This window comes from Carettochelys insculpta, chromosome 3 (assembly GCF_033958435.1).
Source record: "Carettochelys insculpta isolate YL-2023 chromosome 3, ASM3395843v1, whole genome shotgun sequence".
Taxonomy (NCBI): Eukaryota; Metazoa; Chordata; order Testudines; family Carettochelyidae; genus Carettochelys; species Carettochelys insculpta.
The window spans coordinates 186,482,041-186,507,222 of record NC_134139.1 but is presented as its reverse complement, the minus strand read 5'-3'; the positions used below and the strand labels follow the sequence as shown (position 1 = coordinate 186,507,222).

Below are 25,182 nucleotides of genomic sequence, written 5' to 3'. Positions count from 1 at the left end.
TGGCCTTCATAGTGTCCTCTGGTAAAGAGTCACAGGTTGACTGTGCGCTGTGTGAAGAAAACTTTATTTTATTAGTTTTGAACCTGCTACCCATTAATTTCATTTGGTGTCCTCTAGTTCTTATATTATGGGAACAAGTAAATAACTTTTCTGTATTCACTTTCTCCGCACTATTCATGATTTTATATACCTCTATTATATCGCCCCTCAGTCTCCTCTTTTCTAGACTGAAAAGTCCCAGTCTCTCTAGCCTCTCCTCATGTGGGACCCGTTCCAAGCCCTTAATCATTTTAGTTGCCCTTCTCTGAACCTTTTCTAATGCCAATATGTCTGTTTTGAGGTGAGGAGACCACATCTGCATGCAGTACTCAAGATGTGGGCGTACCATAGTTTATATAGGGTAAGTAAGATATTCTTTGTCTTATTTTGTATCCCTTTTTAAATTATTCCTAACATCCTATTTGCTTTACTGACTGCCGCTGCACACTGCATGGATGTTTTCAGAGAACTATCCACTATAATTCCAAGATCCCTTTCCTGATCTGTTGTAGCTAAATTTGCCCCCATCATATTATATGTATAATTGGGGTTATTTTTCCCGATGTGCATTACCTTACACTTACCCACATTAAATTTCATTTGTCATTTTGCTGCCCAATCACTCAGTTTGCTGAGATCTTTTTGAAGTTCTTCACAGTCTGCTTTGGTTTAGACTATCCTGAACAGTTTGGTGTCATCCGCAAACTTTGCCACCTCACTGTTTACCCCTTCTTTAGATCATTGACGAATAAGTTGAACAAGATTTGTCCCAGGACTGACCCCTGGGCAACGCAACTAGTTACCCCCTTCCATTGTGAAAATTTACCATTTATTCCTACCCTTTGTTTCCTGTCTTTTAACCAGTTCCCAATCCATGAAAGGATCTTTCCTCCTATCCCATGACCACCTAATTTACATAAGAGCCTTTGGTGAGGGACCGTGTCAAAGGCTTTCTGGAAATCTAAGTATACTATGTCTACTGGATCCCCCTGGTCCTCATGCTTGTTAACCCCTTCAAAGAACTCTAATAGATTAATAAGGCGTGACTTCCCTTTACAGAAACCATGTTGACTTTTGCTCAACAAATCATGTTCCTCTACGTGTCTGACAATTTTATTCTTTACTATTGTTTCTACTGATTTGCCCGGTACTGACGTTAGACTTACCAGTCTATAATTGCTAGGGTCTTCTTTAGAGCCTTTTTAAATATTGGTGTTATATTAGCTGTCTTCCAATCATTGGGTACCGAAGCTGATTTAAAGGATAGGTTACAAACCACCGTTAATAGTTCCGCAATTTCACATTTGAGTTCTTTCAGAATCCTTGGGTGAATACCATCCGGTCCCGGAAACTTGTGACTTTCTAGCCTATCAATTAGTTCCAAAACCACCTCTAATGATACTTCAATCTGGGACAGTTCCTCAGATTTGTCACCCATAAAGGACGGCTCAGATTTGAGAATCTCTCTAACATCCTCAGCCATGAAGACTGAAGCAAAGAAATCATTTAGTTTTTCTGCAATGGCATTATCTTCCTTGATTGCTCCTTTTATGTCTCTATTGTCCAGGGGCCCCACTGCTTTGTTAGCAGGCTTCCTGTTTCTAATGTACTTAAAAAACATTTTACTATTGTTTTTTGAATTTGTTGCCAACTGTTCCTCAAAATCTTTTTTGGCTTTTCTTATAACATTTTTACATTTAATTTGGCAGTGTTTATGTTCCTTTCTATTTTGATTGCTAGGATTTGACTTCCACTTTTTAAAAGATGCCTTTTTATCTCTCACTGCCTCTTCTACATGGTTGTTAAGCCATGGTGGCTCTTTTTTAGGTCTCTTACTGTGTTTTTTAATTTGGGGTATACATTTAAGTTGGGCCTCTAATATGGTATCTTTGAAAAGTTTCCACGCAGCTTGCAGGGATTTTACTCTAGTTACTCTACCTTTTAATTTCTGCTTAACTAACCTCCTCATTTTTGTGTAATTCCCCTTTTTGAAATGAAATACCAGAGTGTTGGACTGATGCGGTGTTCTTCCCAACACAGGAATATTAAATGGTGTTATGTTATGGTCACTATTTCCAAGCGGTCCTGTAACCTCTTGGACCAGATCCTGTGTTCCACTCAGTACTAAATCAAGAATTGCCTCTCCCCTTGTGGGTTCCTGTACCAGCTGATCCAAGAAGCAGTCATTTAAGGCATCAAGAAATTTTCTGTCTGAATCCCTTCCTGAGGTGACATGTACTCAGTCGATATGAGGATAACTGAACTCCCCCATTATTACTGAGTTTTTTATTTTGATAGCCTCTTTAATCTCCCTTAGCATTTCAGCATCACGATCATTGTCCTGGTCATATGGTCGATAATATATCCCTAGTGCTATATTCCCATCAGAGGAAGGAATTGCTATCCATAGTGATTCTATGGAACATTTTGATTTATTTTGGATTTTTATTTCATTTGATTCTATATTATCTTTCACATACAGTACCACTCTGCCACCCGCTCGACCCATTCTGTCCTTCCGATATATTTTATGTCCTGGTATGATAGTGTCCCACTGGTTGTCCTTATTCCACCAGGTTTCTGTGATGCCTATTATGTCAATCTCCTCCTTTGATATGAGGTACTCTAATTCACCCATCTTATTAGACAGACTTCTAGCATTTGTGTAAAAGCACTTTAAAAAACTACCACTCTTCATATGCCTGCCCTTCCCTGACATGTTGGATTCTTTTACATGTGATTTTTTTTTTCTCATCTGATCTGGCCCATACTCTATCCATCTCCCTTCTTCTGACTGAATTCTAGAGAATCTCTATCAATGGACAGCAAGGAAGGGTCCTGTGGCACCTTATAGACTATCAGTCACCTTATAGACTAACAGAAAAGTTTTGAGCATGAGCTTTCGTGAGCACAGACTCACTTCATCAGGTGCTGGTCAGAGTCTTGCCTAAGAGAAGTCTCCATCCGATCCACATGCTTCTCTGCACCAATTGGCTTTCCCCCATCTCTTAGTTTAAATACTGCTCTATGACCTTTTTAATGTTTAATGCCCGCAGCCTGGATCCACCTTGCTTTAGGTGGAGCCCATCCTTCCTGTATAGGCTCCCCCTACCCCAAAAGTGTCCGCAGTTCCTAATAAATCTAAACCCTTCTTCCCTACACCATCGTCTCATCCATGCATTGAGACTCTGAAGTTCTGCCTGCCTCCCTGGCCCTGCGCGTGGAACTGGAAGCATTTCTGAGAATGCCACCATAGAGGTCCTGGATTTCAGTCTCCTTCCTAGCAACCTAAATTTGGCCTCCAGGACATCTCTCCTACCCTTCCCTATGTCATTGGTACTTACATGTACCACGACTTCTGTTTCTGCAAACACTGAGCATATAGATAACAAAGTGTAGTTGTTTTAGGAATACTGAAACTAGCTAGCTAGTTGCTATTAAATGGAAATGTGAGAGGGAGATATGCTGGCACTGTATTTAGATCTCTACTGGGGCCATGGCTCAAAATCTGATTTTACATCAGTGTTGATGTATCTAAATTCATATGAAGTGGGACAAGACAAGCTGCATACTTGATGCCGAGGACTATAGTTTTCCTGGAATGAAAAGGCCAGTTGTCTATATTACACTTGGCTCTTGGCTGTCACAAACTAACCAGTAGCTTGATTTTTAGATTGATGTGGAACCCTGGCCTCACTGTTTGCTTTTCAAGTGTAAATTTATTCAGATTTATTATCATTTGGTGCCCCCAGGAAGAAGTCATCTAAGGCTAGCAAAATGTGAACCAAATGAATGACATGTCATTTATTCCCACTGACTGCAAGATCCAAGAGAATGAAGTACATAGAAAGTGTGTCGAGGTAAAAGGGGGCAGGGGGCAAGCCCTGAATATTAAATATGTGCATCCTTTACTAGTGCCGTTTTAGATAACTGCTAGGAGAGGGGGAATGAATTACTGCAGGTCTCACTAAATTCCTTTGCTTTTATTCTTAATCCCAGAGTTTCTGTAATGGGTGAATTTAGACTATTTAATGTGATGGCAAACATTACTTCAGGCTTTTTATTCAATTTCTTCTAAATCCATCAGTTCCTGAAAGTATAAAAATGTGGGACTGACAGGACTTCATAGGCATCTGTTTTCTAAATCAGCTCGTGCAATTGCTGAATCACCTTGCTGTTGAGCGAGCCCTCTTTGTTCTCATGTTCTTCTATTTTTGGTACTTTTTATTTAGATACAAATTTATTTATGCCCAATATAGCTCTTGGATTACAAGAAGACAATCTTGATGCTGCCATTATTACCTTTGATATTTATGTTTGAGCCTGTGGCCATTTTGTACAGCAGAGGTATCATGTCTTGAGCTAACTCCCACTGGAATCTGTTGGAGATTTTTATTTATTTTTAATCTGAGGATCTGAATGAAATGTAGAAGACCCATTGCAAGTCATAGTAAATAAATGAATGATTGAAATGAGCATTAGTTCAGGAAAGTACCCAATTTATAATTGTTAGCTTAGTGTTTCATAAGCATTCAATTATTTTTAAGTGAACATGAGAGAAACCACTTTATAAATTTAGTGAGGATCTTATCGTCTTAGTGAAATTATGGTGCAAAGTTGTTGTTGAAATTTCCAACTTTGTAACCAGGAAAATTAAATGACAGCATGTCTGTAGACATGATGGGCTGGACAAGCTGAGCTAATTTTGAACAAAGAAGATGAAACCAATAGTGCTTCATGGGAAGTTTTTCTGGGGAAGAATCTGCACCATATTTATCCATGTAAAACCACTGCTTCCTATCTTGCTGCTTATTTATTGACTTGTTTGAAGATGTTTACTCTGATTTCAAGTTTAGAGCCCAGCTTACATATTCAGTCTAGAAATGCAGAGATGATCTGGTTTTTAAGGCATTATTTTCAGGTTGATAGAACTGTTCGGCATCTTCAAAAGATAATGTGTAATTTTAAAGTACTGGGGCTTTGCTGTCTTCCCCCAACAGGCAGACCTGGCTACAGTGCGTGCATTGTATTTTCTGCCATTTCTGTAATCCTGTAGAGCATTTTAAAGTAAGTCAGAAGCTAATAAATTTAAGGGCTTTAGTGAGCTGGACAAATGAGATGTTATCTGCAGTTCCTCTAGTCATCCCAGGAAGTTTCAGCCATGTAATGGGTGCATAGTATATGACTGAGCTTCTTACCTATTTTAGCATAGGTTTTCTGCTATCCTCTTTGCTTTATTTTTATCCTACTGATATTACAGCCCTGTGTGGGATAAGCAAAGGAGAGTTATGCCGGCTTTTGGACAAGGGAATGAGTACTGCTTTGATTTAGAGGTTGCTGAGAAAGCTCTATAAGTAAAAGTATTGTAGCTGGTCAGAAATCTAAAATGATGCTTTCAGTTTCTAGGCAAAAAATGATTCAGTACTTTTTAAAATGTTCAGAAAGCTAACAATCCCTTTTCTTCCTGTTTGAGTTTTGAATTAGTGGCCTTGAAAATATTCACCTAACAGTGCATATAGCCACTGAATCTTAAACACCTCTCTGTTGTTACTGCTGTCTGAAGAGTTAGTATGTCAGTCATGGCAATTTTCTCCCCCATCATCAAGACTTCTAAGGAACTTATTTTTAAACTGTATGAAAAGAATCTTGACTTGAATCTCTGAATATCAGACTCTCTCTTTAATAGGCCTATATGTAGTAACAACAGTGGTAAAAAAAATCTGAAGCATTGAATATGGAAACATTACATGCCTGGAATCAAGGTCCTTTTGTGGATGGGACATGAACTCTAATATTCAAGTGATTTGTCTGAACGAGGTACAAGGGGAGCAGATCTGTAAGTTTGCACACTATTACAGCTGTTCTAAGCAGTCCCTCTGTCCTATCCGTTCACTGCTTTTTCTTTGAATTACACTGTGACTACTTCAGCAAAAGTGGGATTTGCTGCTAGTGACATTATTAGGGAGAACAGATACTAGACTACCACTGGATAAGGAAGAATGTTGAGAGTGAGCTCCTTTGTATTGTTACTGGCTATTTTCTTTGATATATGGAGTTGAGAATCTGTCCCTACTGATATATATGAGAGCCATAGCATTTGATTTCTTGTAACGTGATTCATCAAATAAGGCAGCTTGGACAGGAATTATGTTCTACTTCCCAATTCCATTCATGCTGTTTTCTGGTTTTCTTCTAGTGACTGAAGCATATTTTATTTGTCAGTAGCAGCATACAAATAGGTGAAATAAGAATGAGGGGGGAAAAAGTCAAATATTATAAATTTATTTTGGGACATATATTGCAACCTCTTTGGAAGCTTTTGAAAATTCAGGCAGCAATCAATATACTTCCAATAAAACTTTTTAAACTTCCAGTAAAACAATATTTAAATGTATATATACTTTTTAATTAAGGGAACAATTTAGCACGATTTACTTAACTTTTGTTTATACTGCATTCCTCTGACATAGCTCTTTCCAGATTGAAAGGATGCAAATGAGGTAAGAATTAAGGCAAACCTAAAAGGCATGCAAATGAATTACATTTATATTCACTGACAATACAAGCACATGTGTGGATCAGACTCCTGAACTGAGGAACTTTCGCCTCTGTCTGTCCAGTACTACTTTACAGCAGAATGGTGACATGGTTTATAATCAACATTTACATTACCATGGGAAGTCAGTGTCAATAACATTACTTAGGCTAGAAGACACATAGCTAGCATCAGTATAACGAACAATCAATAGTATAATTTCACCGCAGCACGGTACTGCTGCACAGGCTTCAGAGGAATAGGACTGTTATGAAATGACATTGCACACATCACATTGTGGCAGTTTATTTTTATAATATATACTTTTAAAATTCTTTAGCAAATGACATTCTCATGCACACAAGTGTTTCAAACACAAGAAGCAAGTCCATTTATAGGTAGTCCAAGCAATTTTTGTGTGTGTGGAAATAGCTGCAAACTGAATGGAACATCTAAACTTCTGTGCAGTCCATAATGCATTTTACATTAGCTCATTTTTGAATGTCACACTGCAGGAGTAATACAATGGAAGGATCACTCTTTGCAGCTTCTTTGAATTCATCCAGTGTTATCTGGTCATCTTTGTTCTTGTCCATCTTGCTGAAAATCTTGTCTACTCGTTGCTCTGGCGTGAGACCATCCTCATTCATTTTCATCATTATCACAGTACCCACCATCTTGTAAATGGCCTTTGGAAAGAAATCAAAAGGAACGTTATAATTTTTTAAAAATCAAAACTTGAAGTAAATTATGTGTAGTTAGCAAAGAGTTCTGGGGGTCATGATTACACACAGACATAATTTTCTAAGTTAAGAATGCAATTACGCCCTAAATTTAGTTTTTAAAAATGTCAGACCTATTTGCTTCTGACAGGGAACAACCTCTTAAATATTTTATTTTAAATTCATTAATATATGTACAGCCTTCTTTAAAATGCTTATTTGATTTGGCATGTTAGAACTAATTTGATACTTCAAGCACTTGAAACCTTTACTTACCAGTAAAATTATGATTTTCTTTGTAAGTGAGTTTACAGTTACAAGTAGCAGCATAGTTTTATTTATGATAATTCAGTAAAAGTGTGGTCATATATTAAAATAAACTAGACCAGCACTACAGCTCAAATCCCCGTATGCACTTCTGGAGTCTGAGGTTTTTAACAGCCTTCAGCTCTGTGGCTGATTAGTTTCCTAAGGGTCATATGCTTCAAATGTTTGGCTTTTGTTTGCTTTAGTTTGTTTTTTCTTATTACAAGATCCTCTTGGTCTGATAGGAAGTAAAACTTCCTCAAGAATGAAAAGAGTTTTCTATCAGGTAAAGATTTATGTTTGTTTTAGAAGTGAATTTGAGAATTGCTATTTGATATCCAAGAAGTGTTCATTTGTACTGTTCCATGCACAAATAATTAAATATACCTCTGTTAAAATCTTAGTATATACATAGCCATCAGACATTATGGAAACCATTATTTTAAAATGTGCTAGCCACTTTAAAAACACTGAATGATGGCTTAGATTACATCATCATTATTAAATTGTGGGTCAACCGAAGAAGTCTGAAGAAATTTCTAATATTTAGTAAACATTGGAATATTCTGTTTTAGATAATGGAATGTTTTTTGTTTGACTGGAAATATTACTGTTTGAGGAATCCAGCTAAGCTATTGTATGTACTGATAATATTAAAATTGATATTCTGCACCTCAGCAATCACTATTTAGCAACATTTTTAGAACTTCCTTCCATTGGACGTTTGTATGCTGGAACAGTCTAGTTTCTAATAGAATTGGCACTCAATGTTGGACAAATAATTTCTAAATATCTTAGGCTATGTGTACATTATGAAATTAGGTAGTTTAAGGCCAGTTTTCTAGCACTTGATTGCACGTCCACAGTGGTACATAAAGTAGATGGAGTGTGTCACCGATAGCATTACCAGATTCAAATTTCTTAGTGGTGCACTGTGGATACCTATCCCACCGGCATTGTGGGTTTCTGTCCTAGTGTGAAACGGGACAAAAATGTGCCATCGGTGGTTGTGGGTGTGTGTCATCAGCATCCCATAGTGCACTTCTCCCCCTCCTTTTGCAAAGAAGTGGCAAAATGTGCTTTCACGCCCTCTTTCCACATCCACACAGATGCCATTCCAAGGCTAGCATGGAATCTGTATGGCTTAAAACTCTTGTGGCAAGTATTATGAGCGTGTCATATATTGTGCTGCAGTATGTGCAAAGCCTTAAGCAGAAGTGGGAGCACCAAATGCTGCAAGGAAGATGCTGACATATACAAATGTGAAACACTGGAGAGGAGGAATCGGGCAATGTTGGCTGCACTCGATGCTTTGTACACAGTGGAGTGCTGGTTCTGGTGCTGTGAAACAAGCTCAGACTGGTGGGACCACATTGTTCTGCAGGTCTGGGATGATCAGCAGTGGCTACAAAACTTCTGCATGTGTGAGACCATTTTCTTTTGCTGCCTTGCTTTGTAGTTTTTCCAGCACAGATTCATCCCCCTCCCACAGCAACAAGGTCCTGGATCTCCTGCATGCTCTAGGCTGGAGCTTATCTGGAACCCTGGGTATTGATGCCAAATGTGCACCTGAGGTGTGCTGCCTGCTCCGCTTACCAAACTGGCCAAACAAGACATGAAATTAAAATTTTCATGGGCTGCTTCCTGCACATCTGGAGAACAACAGAGCAGAAAGTGTTGGCCAGAGCGGTCATATTGGGGCACTGTGGGACACCTCCAGGAGGCCAAGAATGTCAAATTTCACAACACTCCATCTGCACTGACCCAAGGTCAAATTTGGCATTATTCCTTGTGAAAAGCAGGAGTACAAAAGTCAATCTTATGAGCCCTTAAAGTCGATGGAATGGTCTCCATAGTGCGGACTGATTTCTTAGAAATTCAACTTAAGGCACCTAAACTTGACCTAATCTCCTAGGCTGAGTCTACACTACAGCCACTTGTCAACAGAAGTTACTGTTTGAAGATATCGTCTGACAAAACTGTCAATAGATCACAGCCACACATGAGCACTCTGTCAATCTGCTGTGTCAACAGAACGACCAACTGGAAGCACAGCAGACAGGACTGCCCAGTGACCCAGAAGCTGTGTGTGTCGCCAGAGGGCCCCCTGGAGTGTCCACACAGCTTTTTTGTTGACAGATTCTGTCATGAAAGGCAGAAGGCTGTTGACAAAAGTGCCACATTCTGTCAATTTATGGTCAACAGAATGCATTTTTAGTGTGGACACTCAGAGTTGTTGACAAAACTCTTTTGTGTAATTGTAGCTCTAGTGTAGACCAAGTCATAATGTATTGTGAGATGCAGACTTTTTGATGAAACTATGCTTTCTGTAAACCCCTATGTCTTGGTTAAATTTCAGTATTATCCACGCACCTAATATAAAAATTGAATTTGCATACATACTGTGTGTTTTTATGCACTAACACCCTTGCTTGCTTATGAGTGTTAGTATCAGGAAGTTTACGTGTACTGAAATGTGGTGCACTTGCCTGGAAAATGTTCACACAAATTGTTTGTACAGTGTGTAATATTTCTTACCTCTATAATTTCTAGCATCTCCACTCTTGTAATTTTACCATCACCATCTAAATCATACATATTAAAGGCCCAGTTTAGTTTCTGTTCAAAACTGCCCCTTGAGGTGATGGACAATGCGCAAATGAACTCTCTGAAGTCAATGGTTCCATCGCCGTTCTTATCAAAGGTTCTGAAAGCATGTTGGGCAAATTTTGAAGCATCTCCATATGGAAAAAACTGCAAAATGAAATAAAAAATATGGTTATGGATGTTTAGGGAAAAATACACACACAGAAATATTAACATTAATCTAGTTTGAAAACTTACTGTGCTCTTAAACTGAGAATGTACAATAAAAAATATCAGTAATAATCCAGTATAGTTTCAGTGCCTAATATTTAGAAAATGACTCACTGCAAAGATGTGAACAATATACCATTGTTAGCCAGTGGCCGGGTAATGTGCGGTGAGGTACCAACTATGCCCTTGTTATCATCCAAGTTTAAAACTACAAGAGCAGAGAGCTCGTCGCTGCAAGCAGCCAAGACAGGCTGACGGATTCCCCTGGGTCCTAAGCAACCCAGTTTTTTACTGTTAGAGCAGGCAGCTCCTAGCACTCTGACCTACGGCCAGGCTGTTGTAACCAAATGGTTAAAGTTCTTTTGTTGTGCCAGCTGTGTTGCAGTGACAAAAGGGTTAACAAAATAGTTAGGCTTGGATCTTAACTAGTTACAAGTTTATTAAGCTACAGTAATAAGCGTGTGGTTACAAAAGGTTATTGTTTACTTCTTATATGCTAGCAAAGTACAGGTGTTAACAAGTTATGTTACAATCCAATACAAAGATATCTGTTACCATCTAACACAATGATATCTTGATACTAGTTACAGAGCTCTAATTCTTTAGCTGTGCACAAAAAAAAAGTCAGAGACCTAGCATGGGTGTGTCTTACCCTCTCTGCGTCTCTCGATACCAGCGTAGCCAAGCCAGATCGGTCACTCAATTCCGCGGAAAGACGAATACGAGGTTGGGCGTCCCCAGCTGTGGACCTCGGGAGGCAATCACCTGACCCGACCAGCAGGTAGTTGGTGGAGATGCACTCAAAGTTAGAGTTCTGCTGGACCCATCTTTTATACCCCTTTTGGGTTACGTATTCTCTTTCTTATCTATGGTGCCAGATCGTACTGGTCTGTCTTTTGTGACTCCAGTTTGTTACAAGGGCATTTCTACTGAGTTTGCACTTGTAAGACAAGAGATAAGCAATTTAGGAGTACAGGACATTCTTTTGTGCGGGCGGGGCACGTCCCCTTCTGGGTGATTGTGTGTGTGCATCATCTTGATCAATGCCAGCTGGGGTGATTTCTGAGGGTCCCCCCCCCTCATGTTGACAGTCTGGCCTGTTAGCCTTTTAGCTGTACTTTCTGCTTCTCAGGGTCACGATAAGTTAGCATATCTGGGCCTCAATGAGGGCATCAAAGACTGTGCTGTCAGCAGCCGTTTCCGTGCCCTGTGTGCTTCTCGGTTGGTGGGGGCAATGAGCAAGCTGGCTTGTAAGGGGGAGACTCTGTCTGGCTACAACCATACAGTAAAGCACTAGGGGCATGTTTCCAAAAAAAAAACCAAAACAAAACAAAAAAACAAAAAGCACACCCTTCCGTCAAGGAAATTTTACACAAACACACTACCCAATTTTCAGAGCTAACATTTAACCAGTTCATTCCTAAAGTGCAGTTGTACACTGAGAATTGATTGTAAATAGAAACAATTGCACAAAGGGAGCTGGCATCCTGTGTTTGTTTATGGCAGTCACTTAGAGGAAATTTGCTTAGTTCACATGCAGAGAGATGTTTTCTGTCTTCCAGCCTTGCAAATTTAATTTGTCATCTGAAACTAAAGCTGAGTTCTTTCTGGCTCAAGTGTCTTTCTCAGGAGTAATCTGCAATTGAATAACGTACCCTAATCTGATTCCAAATGAAGAGAACAAAGTTTTTGCCATCAAATGCAGGGTTTAGCAGTTAGTTAACAATTCTGTTGTTGGTAGATTCTGTTTTAGCGTGAACAATTCCAATTCTCATGGCTGTTTAGCGCTGCAGTATGAATAGCAATGAAAAGCTGACATTTCTCAGAAAGGTAAGTAAACATTTCTGACTTGAATAAAATACGATAGTGTGATATTTTAGACACATTTTCTGATCATAATTGCCTTTTTACCATGGGTGCCTTTAAAAGGGGTTTGGTTCCTCAGAAGTTAAAATTTATAACTGCATTTGCAGTGAGGTCTTTTGTAAGTATAGAAATCATTGCGCTAACTGTTGCAATAAATGCCACAAGTTCAGATGAACCACAGTCTATTTTTAAATTGAGTATTTTTGCTGTTTAAAAGCTGTTTTTATACAGTCAAGTACCATTGCAGCTATTTTTTATTATAACCAGTTCCACATGGTACAAAATCGGGAACACGTTTACATGGCTTTACATAACAAGTAAATGGGAAAGAAGATGAGATTGAACTGAATAGTACATTATGATACTTGTGTTCATTTATCACGTAAAATGCTGCAGATTCTAGTTCAGTCAAAATATTTAAAGGACTATTGTTGCAAGCGTGTCTGGGGCAATGACTCTAGTAATTTTAATGTCTTACTGCCAGGGATTGTCCCCCATGGGCTTATTCATGAAGGATGTTTTCAAACCTGTTGAAATCCTATTGACAAAAAAGGGACTTAAGTGCTTCCTCGCTCTGGAAATGCATTCATACAACTGAAGCACAATGGGATTCATCTGAGATCTTTGGGTACAACCATGATACTATGCTACAAGGGGGAAGGGAAGAAGACACTTTCAATGCTTCATCTGACTGGGGGGATCATTTTGGAACCAGGACTGCTGTGGCAGCTTGGGAATAACCTTAGCTTCCAGTTGTGAGCCTTAACTGCAAGACCAACTGCCACTGCAGTACGTGCAGTTTGGTACAAGTGGTACAGGGATATACACTGATGGTGCCCTGTAATTCAGAGCTGCCCAGAAACACTGCACTCAAAGGCACGAAGGGACAGAGGGTCGGAGTAGGGCAGGCCTGGGATTTAGAGGTCTGCAGCATCCCACTATTCACATCCCGTCAGCCATTTCCCCCTTGTCAGAGTTACTGCAGTCCTAAGGGTCCAGTAGGAAAGGTGAAGTAGCTCTGGCAAAACAACACTGCTCCTGTCTCCTCCAACTGTGGCTGTAGCCAGACAGCCCATATGACCGTGGATGCCTCTACCCAGACCCAGGTGTGGTTTTACAGAGATTGGCTCACATTTCCCACTGACAGAAATCCAGACTGAGGGGAGCATACAATGTGAAAGGGGCATGCTGGAGGGTAAAATTAAATCACTATGTTGGCTGTACACAAATGCAAAAAGTATGGGGAATAAGCAGGAAGAACTTGAAATGCTAGTAAATGAAAACAAGTATGATGGAGTTGGCTTCAGAAGTACTTGGGATAAAACTCATGACTGGAATATTGGTATAGAAGGATATAACTTGGACAGGAAGGATAGTTGGGGAAAAAAGGGAGGTGGTGTTGCCATATATATTAAAAATGCATATACTCAGACTGAGATTGAGGTGGATATAGGAGACAGGCTTGTTGAGAGTCTCTGGGTAAGGTTAAAAAGGGTAAAAAGCAGGGGTGATGTCATGGTATGGGTCTACTACAGAACCCCTAATCAGGAAGATGTGGACAAGGCTTTTTTTTAAACTAACAAAATCATCCAAAGCACAGAACTTGGTGGTGATGTGGGACTTCAAATATCCAGACAACTGTTGGGAAAAGAACACAGTAAGTCACAGATTATCCAGCAAATTCCTGGAATGCAATGGAAACAGTCTTTTTTTTACTTCAGAAGGCGGAGAATACTGGGGGGGGGGTAGATGTTTTAGATTTGACTCTAATAAATAGGGAGGCACAAACTGTCGTCAAAGCACGTTTTGCTTGTGGATGTTCCACCAGTTTTGTCGACAAAACTGGGGTTTTGTTGGCAAAACTCGGTAGTGTAACCATAGCCTTTGATTTGTGTTCAGTTCTGGGCACCACATTTTATGGAGAAATGGGAGAGGGTCCAGAGAAGAGCAGCTAAAATGACTGAAGGTATAGAAAATATGACCTATGAGAGAAGACTAAAAATATTGGATTTATTTAGTTTGGAAAAGAGAAGGCTGAGATGGGACATGATAGCAGCTTTAAAGTACCTTTAAAAGGGTGTTACAAGGGGAGGGAGAAAAATGGTTCTCCTTACCCTCTGATAAAACAAGAAGCCAGGGGCTTAAATTGCAGCATGGTAGTTTTAGGTTGGACATTAGGAAAAATTTCCTTTCAGGGTGGTTAAGTACTAGAATAAATTGCCTATGGTGGTTGTAGAATCTCTATCATTTGAGATTTTACAAACAGGTTGGATAAATATCAAACAGAGATGATACAGACGGTGCTATGGAGGCAGGGCCCTGGACTTGACCTCTTGAAGTCCCGTCCACTTCCAGTATTCTATGATTCTACGAACACCAGTTTTTATCAGTGAAGAGTTGGCCTTTACCTGGGAGAGTACATCATGCAACTTTGGACTTGAGTAGGTAACGCTCCCCTTGCAAAGTACAACACACATTAACCATTCACATTTGACTATGTCTATGGTGAGTCTCCCAGCCAGAGACCACAGGCGCACAGGTTCACCCTAAAACCAGCTGTGCAGAGACTGCTTTGACATTGTGACTGGGCTGGAGTTTATGGCCTTGAGAACCAGGGCACCATCTCCAGTTGCCACATCCATGCAGCTAGTGTGAGTACCGTGTCACGTGTCTGTGGACCTGGGCTGGGAGCCTCTCACTCAGATGCAGGGTAGACATCTCTGCAAAAGTCCTGTTCTCTAGAGTTTTCCAAATGCAGTAAACTCTTTCATATCCACTTTTTATTATCTGGAACTCTCAAGAATTTAACTGTAAGCAAATTTTAGTTACATTTTCATAAGAACTGTATAGTGAAAGAAAATATAAATAAAAACTAAGTTTACAGTGTAAAATGCTACTGTTGGTAGATAAAGTACTCTGCATACATTTTTGTTTCTTAATATCTAGTCTTGTTTTTCTTTAGTGTTTTTCATTGCTAGGTATACCTCTCTATTATCCAGAATATTTGAATATCCAGCAACCTCCTGTTCCCAGGGCTGCTGGATATGAGAGTTTTACTGTGCTTGTATTTTACAACCACTTTAAACAGGTGAAAATGGCTACACAAGGTGCAAGTGGGGATTGAGCTTAAAATCATTAGCCACATATGCAGTTATTCCTCAAGCAGGCGTCTTGTCGGAGTTGGGTAAAAATGCAGTGTGGCTGTCTGCTTGATCTGTCTTCATGCCCTTCTTTTATTCTGACCTCTACACGTACTTTGCTGTAGGGCCAAGCAAGCTGATGAACAATGTTCCTTTCCTTGTGTTTGCCTAAAGGATATTTGTATATCAGGCTGTTTTTCAGCTTGTCAGATATTTATGTTCCCTGGCACTACAATGATGACAACAGGAAAAGTGAACTCAAACAACAAATCTCCATGGATGGGTTGCCATGGAATCACGTAGTGGTCCCCAAACTACCGTCATACCTCAAGATACACCCATTCGAGTTTCGAGAATTTGACTTTGAGGAACTTCATTTAATACCCTACTTCAGCTTATGAGACATTTCTTCGCATTTACGAGGACCGATTTGCAGGCTGGCCGCTCTGGTAGGCAAGCACCGAGAGGATGGAGTCGGCTGCATTGGTCCTGACAAAGAGACCATGTGGCGGGGGGACACAGCGCCCTGCAAGAGGGCGGCAGTCTAGTGCGGGGAAGTAGACTTGTCCGAGTCCCAGCAGCAGATCACGCCGCTCTGCGAGACGTGTATGCTGGGTGCGCAGCCCATCCCAGCCCTGCTGCTGCTCACCCCCTGGGCGGCTAGGGGGCGGCCACCGCCCGCCCCGCGCAGCTGTGCCTTGGGCACCACTTGCCCTCTGTGGCGCTCCCTCCCATTTAGTACCTGGCTTGCCTGCCGCTGCCGCCAGTGGCGCCTCTCCACTGTGCAGCCCTGCACGAGAGAGGCATCGCCCCTTGCCAGCCAGGGGCCCCTGTGCCTGCCTAGCTCCCCACGCAGCCAGCCCCTGGCAGCGCCCCTCCCCACTTAACCTAAGCTGCACTCAGGCCGGGCTTCCTCCCCATGCCCTGCTCTGGGATTTGGTGGTGTTTTAGCATAAATGGGTGTACATTTGGGGCCTCAGGAATGCATAAATTTTTTCCCATTGAAATTAATAGTAATTACATTTTCAATTTATGAGAATTCGCCCTAAGAGGGATTTTTCAGAACGAATTACCCTCGTAAAGCAGGGGAAGACTGCATGCAGATTTGTCCCTTGCCCCTGGCTGTGGTTCAGGCAGTCAGCGGTATTGGGCTAGGACCCTGGACCAGGAGGAGAAGCAGAGCTAGGCGGTGCTCCCTTCCGATGCTCTAGGGCACCTGGCCCAGGCCCCAGCCATGCCCACGGAATGGTTCTCCCTGATCACATTGGGGAACATGTCTCAAATTTTGGGGATCTCTGGAGCAGAGACTTCAGAAATGTTGTGGTTGTTTGGGAGATTGGAGAATAGAAAGTAGCTTTAGCCATTCTATATTGGAATAGTTTTAATGCTCATTAAAAGGAAATAGCACTATAAGACCTTTAAAATAAACACATGCTTATTGTACTCCTTGGAAAAATCTAGTTGTTGCCTGAATGGGCTTCTGCGTATTCCCATTTGTGCGGTGCACCCCTGTGGCCATGGCAACAGCAGGTTTTACAAACCTTCCAGAAGAGCAGTACAGACCAGGGGTGTTCTTTCATGCATCACTTACAGTTTCTAGTTCCCAAACCCCTCACTTCCTGACTATTTTGGATCTTGTACCGTCTATGTCATCATCTACCTCATTGACGAAGAGACTCAACAGAACACAACTCATAACTGAAGCTTGTTGGTCCCTACTTTTCAGTGTGTCTGCAAACCAGTGATACCTACTGTATTGGAATAGTTTTTTCCAACTAGTTACGCATACATCCAGCAAAAACTAAGAGTTTGATGAGGTTTAGTTTTGTTTTAAAGCCCTTTTATTTTCTTGGCCTTCAGAAAACATTCTTGTCTTCTCTCTGAAGCTACAGGGGCTAGAGCTTTTTCTTTTAAAAAAGAAAAGAAAAATAAAAAAAGAGGCTATATTCTCACAGGTTTCCAGCATCTGCAGCTTTAAGAAAAACACTAGCTATTGAGACTCACAATAACAGTGTACAATTTCCCAGGTCTGTGCTTTTGTATTTATACAAGGGGGTCTATCAGCAGTAAAACTCAGAACTAGCTCTGACGACAGTTCCACAGAAGTTCTGCAAATCTTTTCAGTACAAACATTCTACTGTTAAATGCTGTTCCAAGATGCTTGTTCCTACAAATGCTGGGTGATGAGTCAATCCCTGAAGGCAATTAGAATGAACCTAATTCTGCTTCTGCTGGGGTCTCTGCTGGCAAAGTTAGTCAAACATTAAATGCTTCTGAAAGCCCCACCCACCTGCCTGTAGCAAGAGGCTGGCCTATTGCACAGTGAATCAGATATGTTGTCAGGGCTACCATGTTGTGGGGGTTTGCAAGTTGGCATATATTTGTGTATATGTGTCTGATTTTTTTTTTTTTTTTTTTTAAGGATGTGAAACCTCAAGTCTTGTGTCTTACGAAGTTTGTGTCAGTGGAGTAGCTTGTCACTGTTGAGGAGGCAGCACTTACTGCTTCAGGGGACTGATAACCAGTTGGCAGCTCTCAGCTTTTCCCCTGTAGTGTTTATAGTGACCACCCGTGAAAGTCACAAAGAGATAAAGGGAATTGGGAATTTTACTTTATTTCTCTCATAACTAGAGAACATCACTAAAGTGTTTCACAATTCTACTCCCAGTGAACATCCTAGGGTTAAAGTACAAGCCCCTGGGCTCCCAGGCATTCCTTAGGGACAAAGTGCAGATGTCATCGAGGTCTTCTGGATTGTCTCCACCTGAATAAAAAATGCTGTTTTATCAGTCACTTGAGTGTGCCAGAAATGGAGTAGTCCTGGGACCACAGCATCCCTTTAGTCCATTAGAATGCTGCAAAGTGAGTGATGTAGCTGGTAGGAAATGGCTCAGGAAGGTAGTAAGTGTATGAACTGCGGTGAATCAAGGAAAAAAGTTAAGAAGAAGGAAGACCAGCTGCTCCTGCAAAGGACCCTACCAAATTCACAGTCCAGGATGGTCAATTTCACAGCCGCAGAATTTAAAAATTGGTGAATTTCAAGTTTTCAGATACTTAATTCTGGAATTTCATGGTATTGTAACACTGGGGTTCCAAACCCAAAAAGGGAATGTGGGGGTAGCTGGTGGCCCAGTGTAAGGAGGTTATGGAAGCATCCCCCTCTTCTGTGTTGCCTTCACAGCTGGGCTGTCGCTGCCCTGCCAGGGTAGAAGCCCCCTTTGCTGGGGCACTCCCAGTAGTACAGAGAAGATCAAACACAACTCCACAAGACTCCTCCAGCTGTAGGACAGTCTTGGGCTGCTGCCCAGTCCCAGAGCATGTCCTGCAGCAGAGGGAGACACCAAGAAATGGGTGTAGCCTGCCCCGCAGGGCAACTCTGCAGGAGATAGTCAAGTCCTGTCCCACCCCTGCCTAGGAGCCCCCTTTCTGAACTCCTAAGAACAAAGGGACATTAGATTTCATGGACAAGGGCTTTTTCATGCTCTTTGGTGCATTTTTTGTAACCATAAAATTGGTAGGGCCTTACTAATGAGACTAAGAATCTACCCTCCTATCAGAAACATTCTGCAGTCAAACACCTAGTCTCAGAAGCCTAGATGGGTAAGTTAGAGTGGATCCTTTGGGGAATCTCACTGAGCAAAGAATAAAGAGGGGTCTTTCTAAATTTGTTCTTGGTGACCCATCTGTGCATCAATACATCTCTAGTTGAGATGAGTGTGTAAGGACAGAATGCCTGTTAATCTGGGTTATGCCTGTACCTGACATGATGGCATTTAAGATGTTCCAAATCAGAGTATTGAGATGAATGGGTAAGACCCAGGCTGGCTGGCTGGCTGTTTTTCTAACTGGCAGCAAATGCAACAGCAGGTCTTTGAATCATTGAAAAGGAGGTCTCCTCACTAGAAACTGGAACTTGTAACTGATGCCTGAAAATCCTGGAGGAAACCCTAAAACCTGCATCTGCAGATTTCTTGCTTCAGACAAACCAAAACTCATTGTCAAAAAATTTAAAGAATAAAATACATGAATATTTCCTCTGTGCAGCTTCCTCCGCTGAGAAAATTTTCATGTAAGAAGTGGAGCCAAGCACCTATTTCAGAGAAAACTGGCCCTGGGCCCATCCTGAGATTATTTTTAAAAGTATTCTTTTGTTCTCTTTGCTTCCAACCTAAGGTGCATTTAAAATGTTTTGTTACAATTGGCTTAGAGCTGAAGAAAAGACAAGAACACGCCCAGAGAGCATCTTATTCCTAGCTAGGAGCTGGAACTGAAATAACCTCCTTGATCTGCTCCCAGGAAGCAGAGCTTGAAATTACTAAATAGGGACGTTACTTGTTTTTTATGAAAAGAAAGTGTGCTGAGGTGGCTGAAGGGGGAGAGAGTTTATTCACATCCACCCAGTAAAAGGCAAAGCTGCTGAATCCACCTTTTCCTAATTTCTAGAAATAAATTCTTAATGGCTATTGCTTTCAGTATATCAGGAGAACCTGTCTGAATACACAATGGGGCCAGTGTCATTGGAAATTAAAGGAATTACGCTTAATCACTATTGAAATCACTGGGTAAGGGAATAGCAAAACAAACCTTTTTATTTTCGAAAAGTCTTCTATGACTGAAACTGTCAGGGTTGCGCAGAACCTACAGTATTTTGCAGTGGGTTTACAAACTACAAAAAGCTAACTGTTCTCTCTCAAATGTTATGGGATGTTTTCATAGTGTGTACCATGTGTTACTTACCTAAAAATAGTTGTAAAAATAATGTCCAAATGAAAAGGAAATGATTCCTAGAGAGGAGGAAATGGAATTTACCAGTCAGGCAACCTACCATAGAATTAGGCAACAGGAAGACCAAGAAATTCTGCAGATTTCCAAGACCAGCATCTGATGAAGTGAGTCGGTGCTCACGAAAGCTCATGCTCAAAACTTCTCTGTTCGTCTATAAGGTGCCACAGGACCCTTCGTTGCTGTTAAACTTCTCACTGGTTTATATTTGTGCATGAACTCCCCTCCCTCCCCCACAGGTGCCATGCAGTTGGGGTGTTTCCCGTGCTGAGCCACATCACGTGGGTAGCTCCCAACCCAGTAATATGCCATGCCTGCTGTTTGGTGCAGACCATGCTGCCAGGCACTACCATGTCCTACCTTGTGCATGTTTAGGGCTCCAAGGGCAGGAAAGAATTTTGGGGGGTTGCAGCTGTCAGGGGGAGGTCTCCCCCAGTGACTAAAATATCAGGGGGCTTGCAGCCATTGGGGGAGGTCTTCCCCCAGTGGATAAGACAGTCATGGGGAGACCACTTCAACTGGTTCCCACTGAACCTCCCTCCCCGCCATGTCCCTAGCAAGGGACCAGTGGTGCTTGCAGCTGCTGGGGTGAAGTCTCCTCCCATGGCTAAGATAATCGGAGGCTTGCTGATGCTGGAGAAAAGTCTTCCCCAGCAGCTAAGATACTCCAGAGGCTTGCTGCAGCTGTGGGGAAGGCCTTTCATGGCAGCTAGAAAGTTGGGGGGACTACTTCAGCTCTTTCAACATTCCAAGTGGCTCTGCAGCCGCAGACCACAGCACCCCCCCCCACACACACAACCCAACAAAAATCTTTTCAGGAGCTTGCTGTGCATTGCAGACACCTGCTGGTTTGATACTGAGGTTATAAAATCTTTTTGCTAATATCTCCTCTCTGGCTTCAAGCTTTGACGCCCTCAGAAACACAGGGGCCGAGGCTATTTGAGATTCCTGTTTCCATTGTAAGTTCAGTGTATGAGATTTTACAGCCATCACCTGTGTTGGCAATGTCTGTAGTGAAGAGGAAAGTCAAAAATCTTTTTTTCTAGCCTTTCCTATCCTCTTTCTTCTCACTTTGAGATTACAGTCAGGGTGCACAGGTTCTCCCTTCGGCTCTTCTCCTTCCAAAACTTTCTTGTCTTCTCTGTATTACTTTCAGGGATTAGCTCCACCCACAGGAGGGGAGACACTTAGCGGATGGGCAGTTGAGAATTCAGCTGCAGAAGACATTTCTGTAAGCTTTTGTGCCATCTCTGTGGGTTCCCTACTTTTCCTTCTTTTCTAAGGGAAAAATGGACGTTTGCTTAGCATGGAAGGTGAATGATGAAAATGCAATGTATGAAGGTGATCCCAAAGACCAGCGAGCATACCCAGAATGCTACAGGGATGAGGGAACTGTGGGATAGGTTCCCACAATGCACTACTGCAACAGTCGGTTTACCTATTGAGTATGGCAGCCATAGGTCAACTTTGTGAGGAGCATGTGGGGAGATGAGGATGGTCACATTTGAACTTATAAATTCCAGAATTACAAAATCATTATTAATAAATTTGAATTTATCTCATAGTGTAGACACAGCCTAAGGGAGTTGTGGACCCATTCCCATTGAAATTCCTAATGCCCTTAGACTCCTTTGAAAAACTAACTCAATCCCTGGCCAATTTACAATGCATTATATCAAAAAGAACAAAAATCTTCCTGGATGCCATCACCATATGCCAGGAAGGATGAGACTAATTAACTTTAATTAGTATTGGAGCTTGCCTTTGCTATGCATGTTTGTGACTGTAAAATCAGCCATTTATAAAATCAAACTAAAGTGTGTCTTTGGCTACGTCTACACGTGCACCCAACTTCGAAATAGCTTATTTCGATGTTGCGACATCGAAATAGGCTATTTCGATGAATAACGTCTACACGTCCTCCAGGGCTGGCAACGTCGATGTTCAACTTCGACGTTGCTCAGCCCAACATCGAAATAGGCACAGCGAGGGAACGTCTACATGCCAAAGTAGCACACATCGAAATAAGGGAGCCAGGCACAGCTGCAGACAGGGTCACGGGGCGGACTCAACAGCAAGTCGCTCCCTTAAAGGGCCCCTCCCAGACACACTTTCATTAAACAGTGCAAGATACACAGAGCCAACAACGAGTTGCAGACCCTGTATATGCAGCACGGACCCCCAGCTGCAGCAGCAGCAGCCAGAAGCCCTGGGCTAAGGGCTGCTGCCCACGGTGACCACAGAGCCCCGCAAGGGCTGGAGAGAGAGTATCTCTCAACCCCCCAGCTGATGGCCGCCATGGAGGACCCCGCTATTTCGATGTTGCGGGACGCGGATCGTCTACACGTCCCTACTTCGATGTTGAACGTCGAAGTAGGGCGCTATTCCCATCCGCTCATGGGGTTAGCGACTTCGACGTCTCGCCGCCTAACGTCGATTTCAACTTCGAAATAGCGCCCAACACGTGTAGACGTGACGGGCGCTATTTCGAAGTTACTGCCGCTACTTCGAAGTAGCGTGCACGTGTAGACGCAGCCTTTGTGACCTTGGGCAGCATTGAACTCTATGGCTGATCAGCCACAGGTTATTGAAAGGGCAGGTAGGAAGTTAGATTTAGCATTTCTTGTATTGCTGCTTGTCTAGTCTCATCTTTTTTCTTACTCATGCTTTGTCTGGAGTAAAGTGACTACTTAAGAGCCACATTGCTTCTTTGCAGTGCTAGGGATGTGTTAACCATTAGAATGATTTGGTGATTTAAATGGGGGAGGGGAATTTTTTTATTCCTCTCCTAATGCTGGTACCCAGTCTATGAAAGGAACACTAAATTAGAGGATTCTTGTATCCTGGAAGATTTTCTGACAAGCCTCTTTGGCTCTCTCTGGTTTGTTCAATTGAATCAGGAAATAGTTTTAACAGTACTTTTAACAAAACTTTAGTAATGACTGCACCTTCATAGTTCCAGGAAGAGATGTTTGAAAAAGTATTGTCAGCTGCAGCTCTTACTATATAAACATGAACAATCATATCATTCTAGGAAGGTTATTTTAACTCATTTTACACACTGGCAAAACTGAGGCTGAGAATTTAAATACTTGCCAAAGATCACCGCATGAGCTAGTAGCAAGACTAAGAATAAAACCTGTAATCCTTTAGGCCATTCCCTGATCTTGCCACTCACCAAAACCCCTCTAGTAAATAGCCATCTTATAATAGTAAATTGTCCAAAGCATTGTAACAGCACAGCTTGCCAGTACAGGAAAATAAAATAAACCACAAGCTTGACCATCCTGTTTCAAAATTGTAATTAAATTGCATTTTAACGTGGCATTGCATTTTTGGTTCAGCAATAGTTATAGTTTTATACATAGTCAAAATTTGTTTTTCATCTGGAAAGTGGGATGTCAGCCTAGATCAAAAAATGAAAATATACAGAGCTCAGAGATAGGGACATCAATTCATAATAGCTTTCTCTCCCAACCTAACATGGAGCCAGCGTCTTTGTCTACGTGGGGAAATTTAACAGCAGAATTGTATCACTGTAAGTAAACAACTATGGTTATATTAGTATGACATGCTAAGGGAGCGCACTTTTTCCAAAATAAGCATATATAGTTCCAGGTGAATCTATGCCCAAGCTATTGACCAGTTTAGCATGCATCAAAAGAAGTTGAGACAGTTGTCATAAGAGCCTGATGCCTATTTTTCAAAAATAATTTAGAATATAGGCTCCTAAATCCATCGAAAGTTAAAGGGTGAAGTCCTGACTGCATTAAAAAAAAGTCTTAAATTCAAATATATAACCTTTGCAGCAACAGAAAGGATTAAAAAGAAATAGTCTCATTTCATTGATTTTAAATATGAAATAGCTGGTATATGAAATATAAAATGATAATTACAATGTATAATCTAGCTATGCAGACCAAATTTTATTGCTTAAATTTACTGTCAGTATAATATAGTTAATTGAAGCACACTTTGAAAGCTTTCACAACATCTGATTTGAATAATTTTAGAACCATAAAACCCAACATTCTGATCCCAATGTGACAAGACCTCATCATAACAAGACCATTTAAAATGAAATGTTTTAGTTTATTGACAATTTTTATATTTAGACTTAAATTGGTATGGAATACTTTCAAAGCTCAAAGAAACTCTCATCAGACCACAATAAATGTAATAGGGATAGAAAGGACTGTTTGACTACTGAGGAAAATAGTAGTCTTTTAAATGCCTTGATTTGTTGGCAAATTAACATTGCAGTGTTTATGTTTTGAATGTACTAATGATCACCCAAGTCCTATAGTCACAAACCTATTGTAGATACATGACTGTCATGTTGAAAAAATAAGCATAATTTACTCCATACAGTAAACCCTCAAATTATGTGGCTTTAAGTTGCACATGACTCACTTTAACTCCAGTTAAGCACACTTTGAAGCTGCCCTGGTGGTGGGCTGGTCAATTACTATGCTCCAAGGAGTGGAGGGGAGCTGTGAGTCAGTTTCCCGGCTCTGCAAGAGTCAGTTTCCTGGGTCCCCCCATGCGTCAGGGAGCTGGGAATCAAAGGGCAGCCTGGTTCCCGGCTGGCCTACACTGGCAGGAACCGGGAAATTAACCAGCCATGAGCTGGTCATTTTCCCAGGTCCCATAAGCAGCGGGGAGCTGGAAACTAGGCTGCTGCTTGGTTCCCATCTCCCTGCTGCACACGTGGCTGGTCAGTTTCCCAGGCCCCGCAAGTGGCAGGGAGATGGAAACCAGGCTGCCTGCCCCCGCCCCCCCACCCCGCCAATTCCCAGCTCCCTGACACTTTGGGAGCCAGGAAACTGACCAGCCCATAGGTATGGTCAGTTTCCCAGCTCCTGCAAGCCCAGGGGAGCCAGGAAACAGGTTGCACCCTGGTTCCTGTCTCCCCACCCCAACTTGTGCAAAAATTTTGAGTATTGCAGGTGTTGCAAAAAGGCAACCCCTGCGT

General features: G+C 41.6%; 1 protein-coding gene across 2 annotated transcripts in view; it reads right to left on the bottom strand.

Annotated features, from left to right (window-relative positions):
* Positions 1 to 2,477: 2,477 nt before the first annotated feature.
* VSNL1 (visinin like 1) overlaps positions 2,478 to 25,182 on the bottom strand; it is a 145,097-nt gene continuing 122,392 nt past the window's right edge. For both annotated transcript variants that reach the window (XM_074991298.1, XM_074991299.1), the window contains exons 3-4: positions 10,141 to 10,356; positions 2,478 to 7,263 (exon numbers count right to left, since the gene is read on the bottom strand). In XM_074991298.1, coding sequence (XP_074847399.1) covers positions 7,066 to 7,263; positions 10,141 to 10,356 — 414 coding nt within the window. In that variant the 3' untranslated portion in view covers positions 2,478 to 7,065. The remainder of the gene's footprint in view (positions 7,264 to 10,140; positions 10,357 to 25,182) is intronic.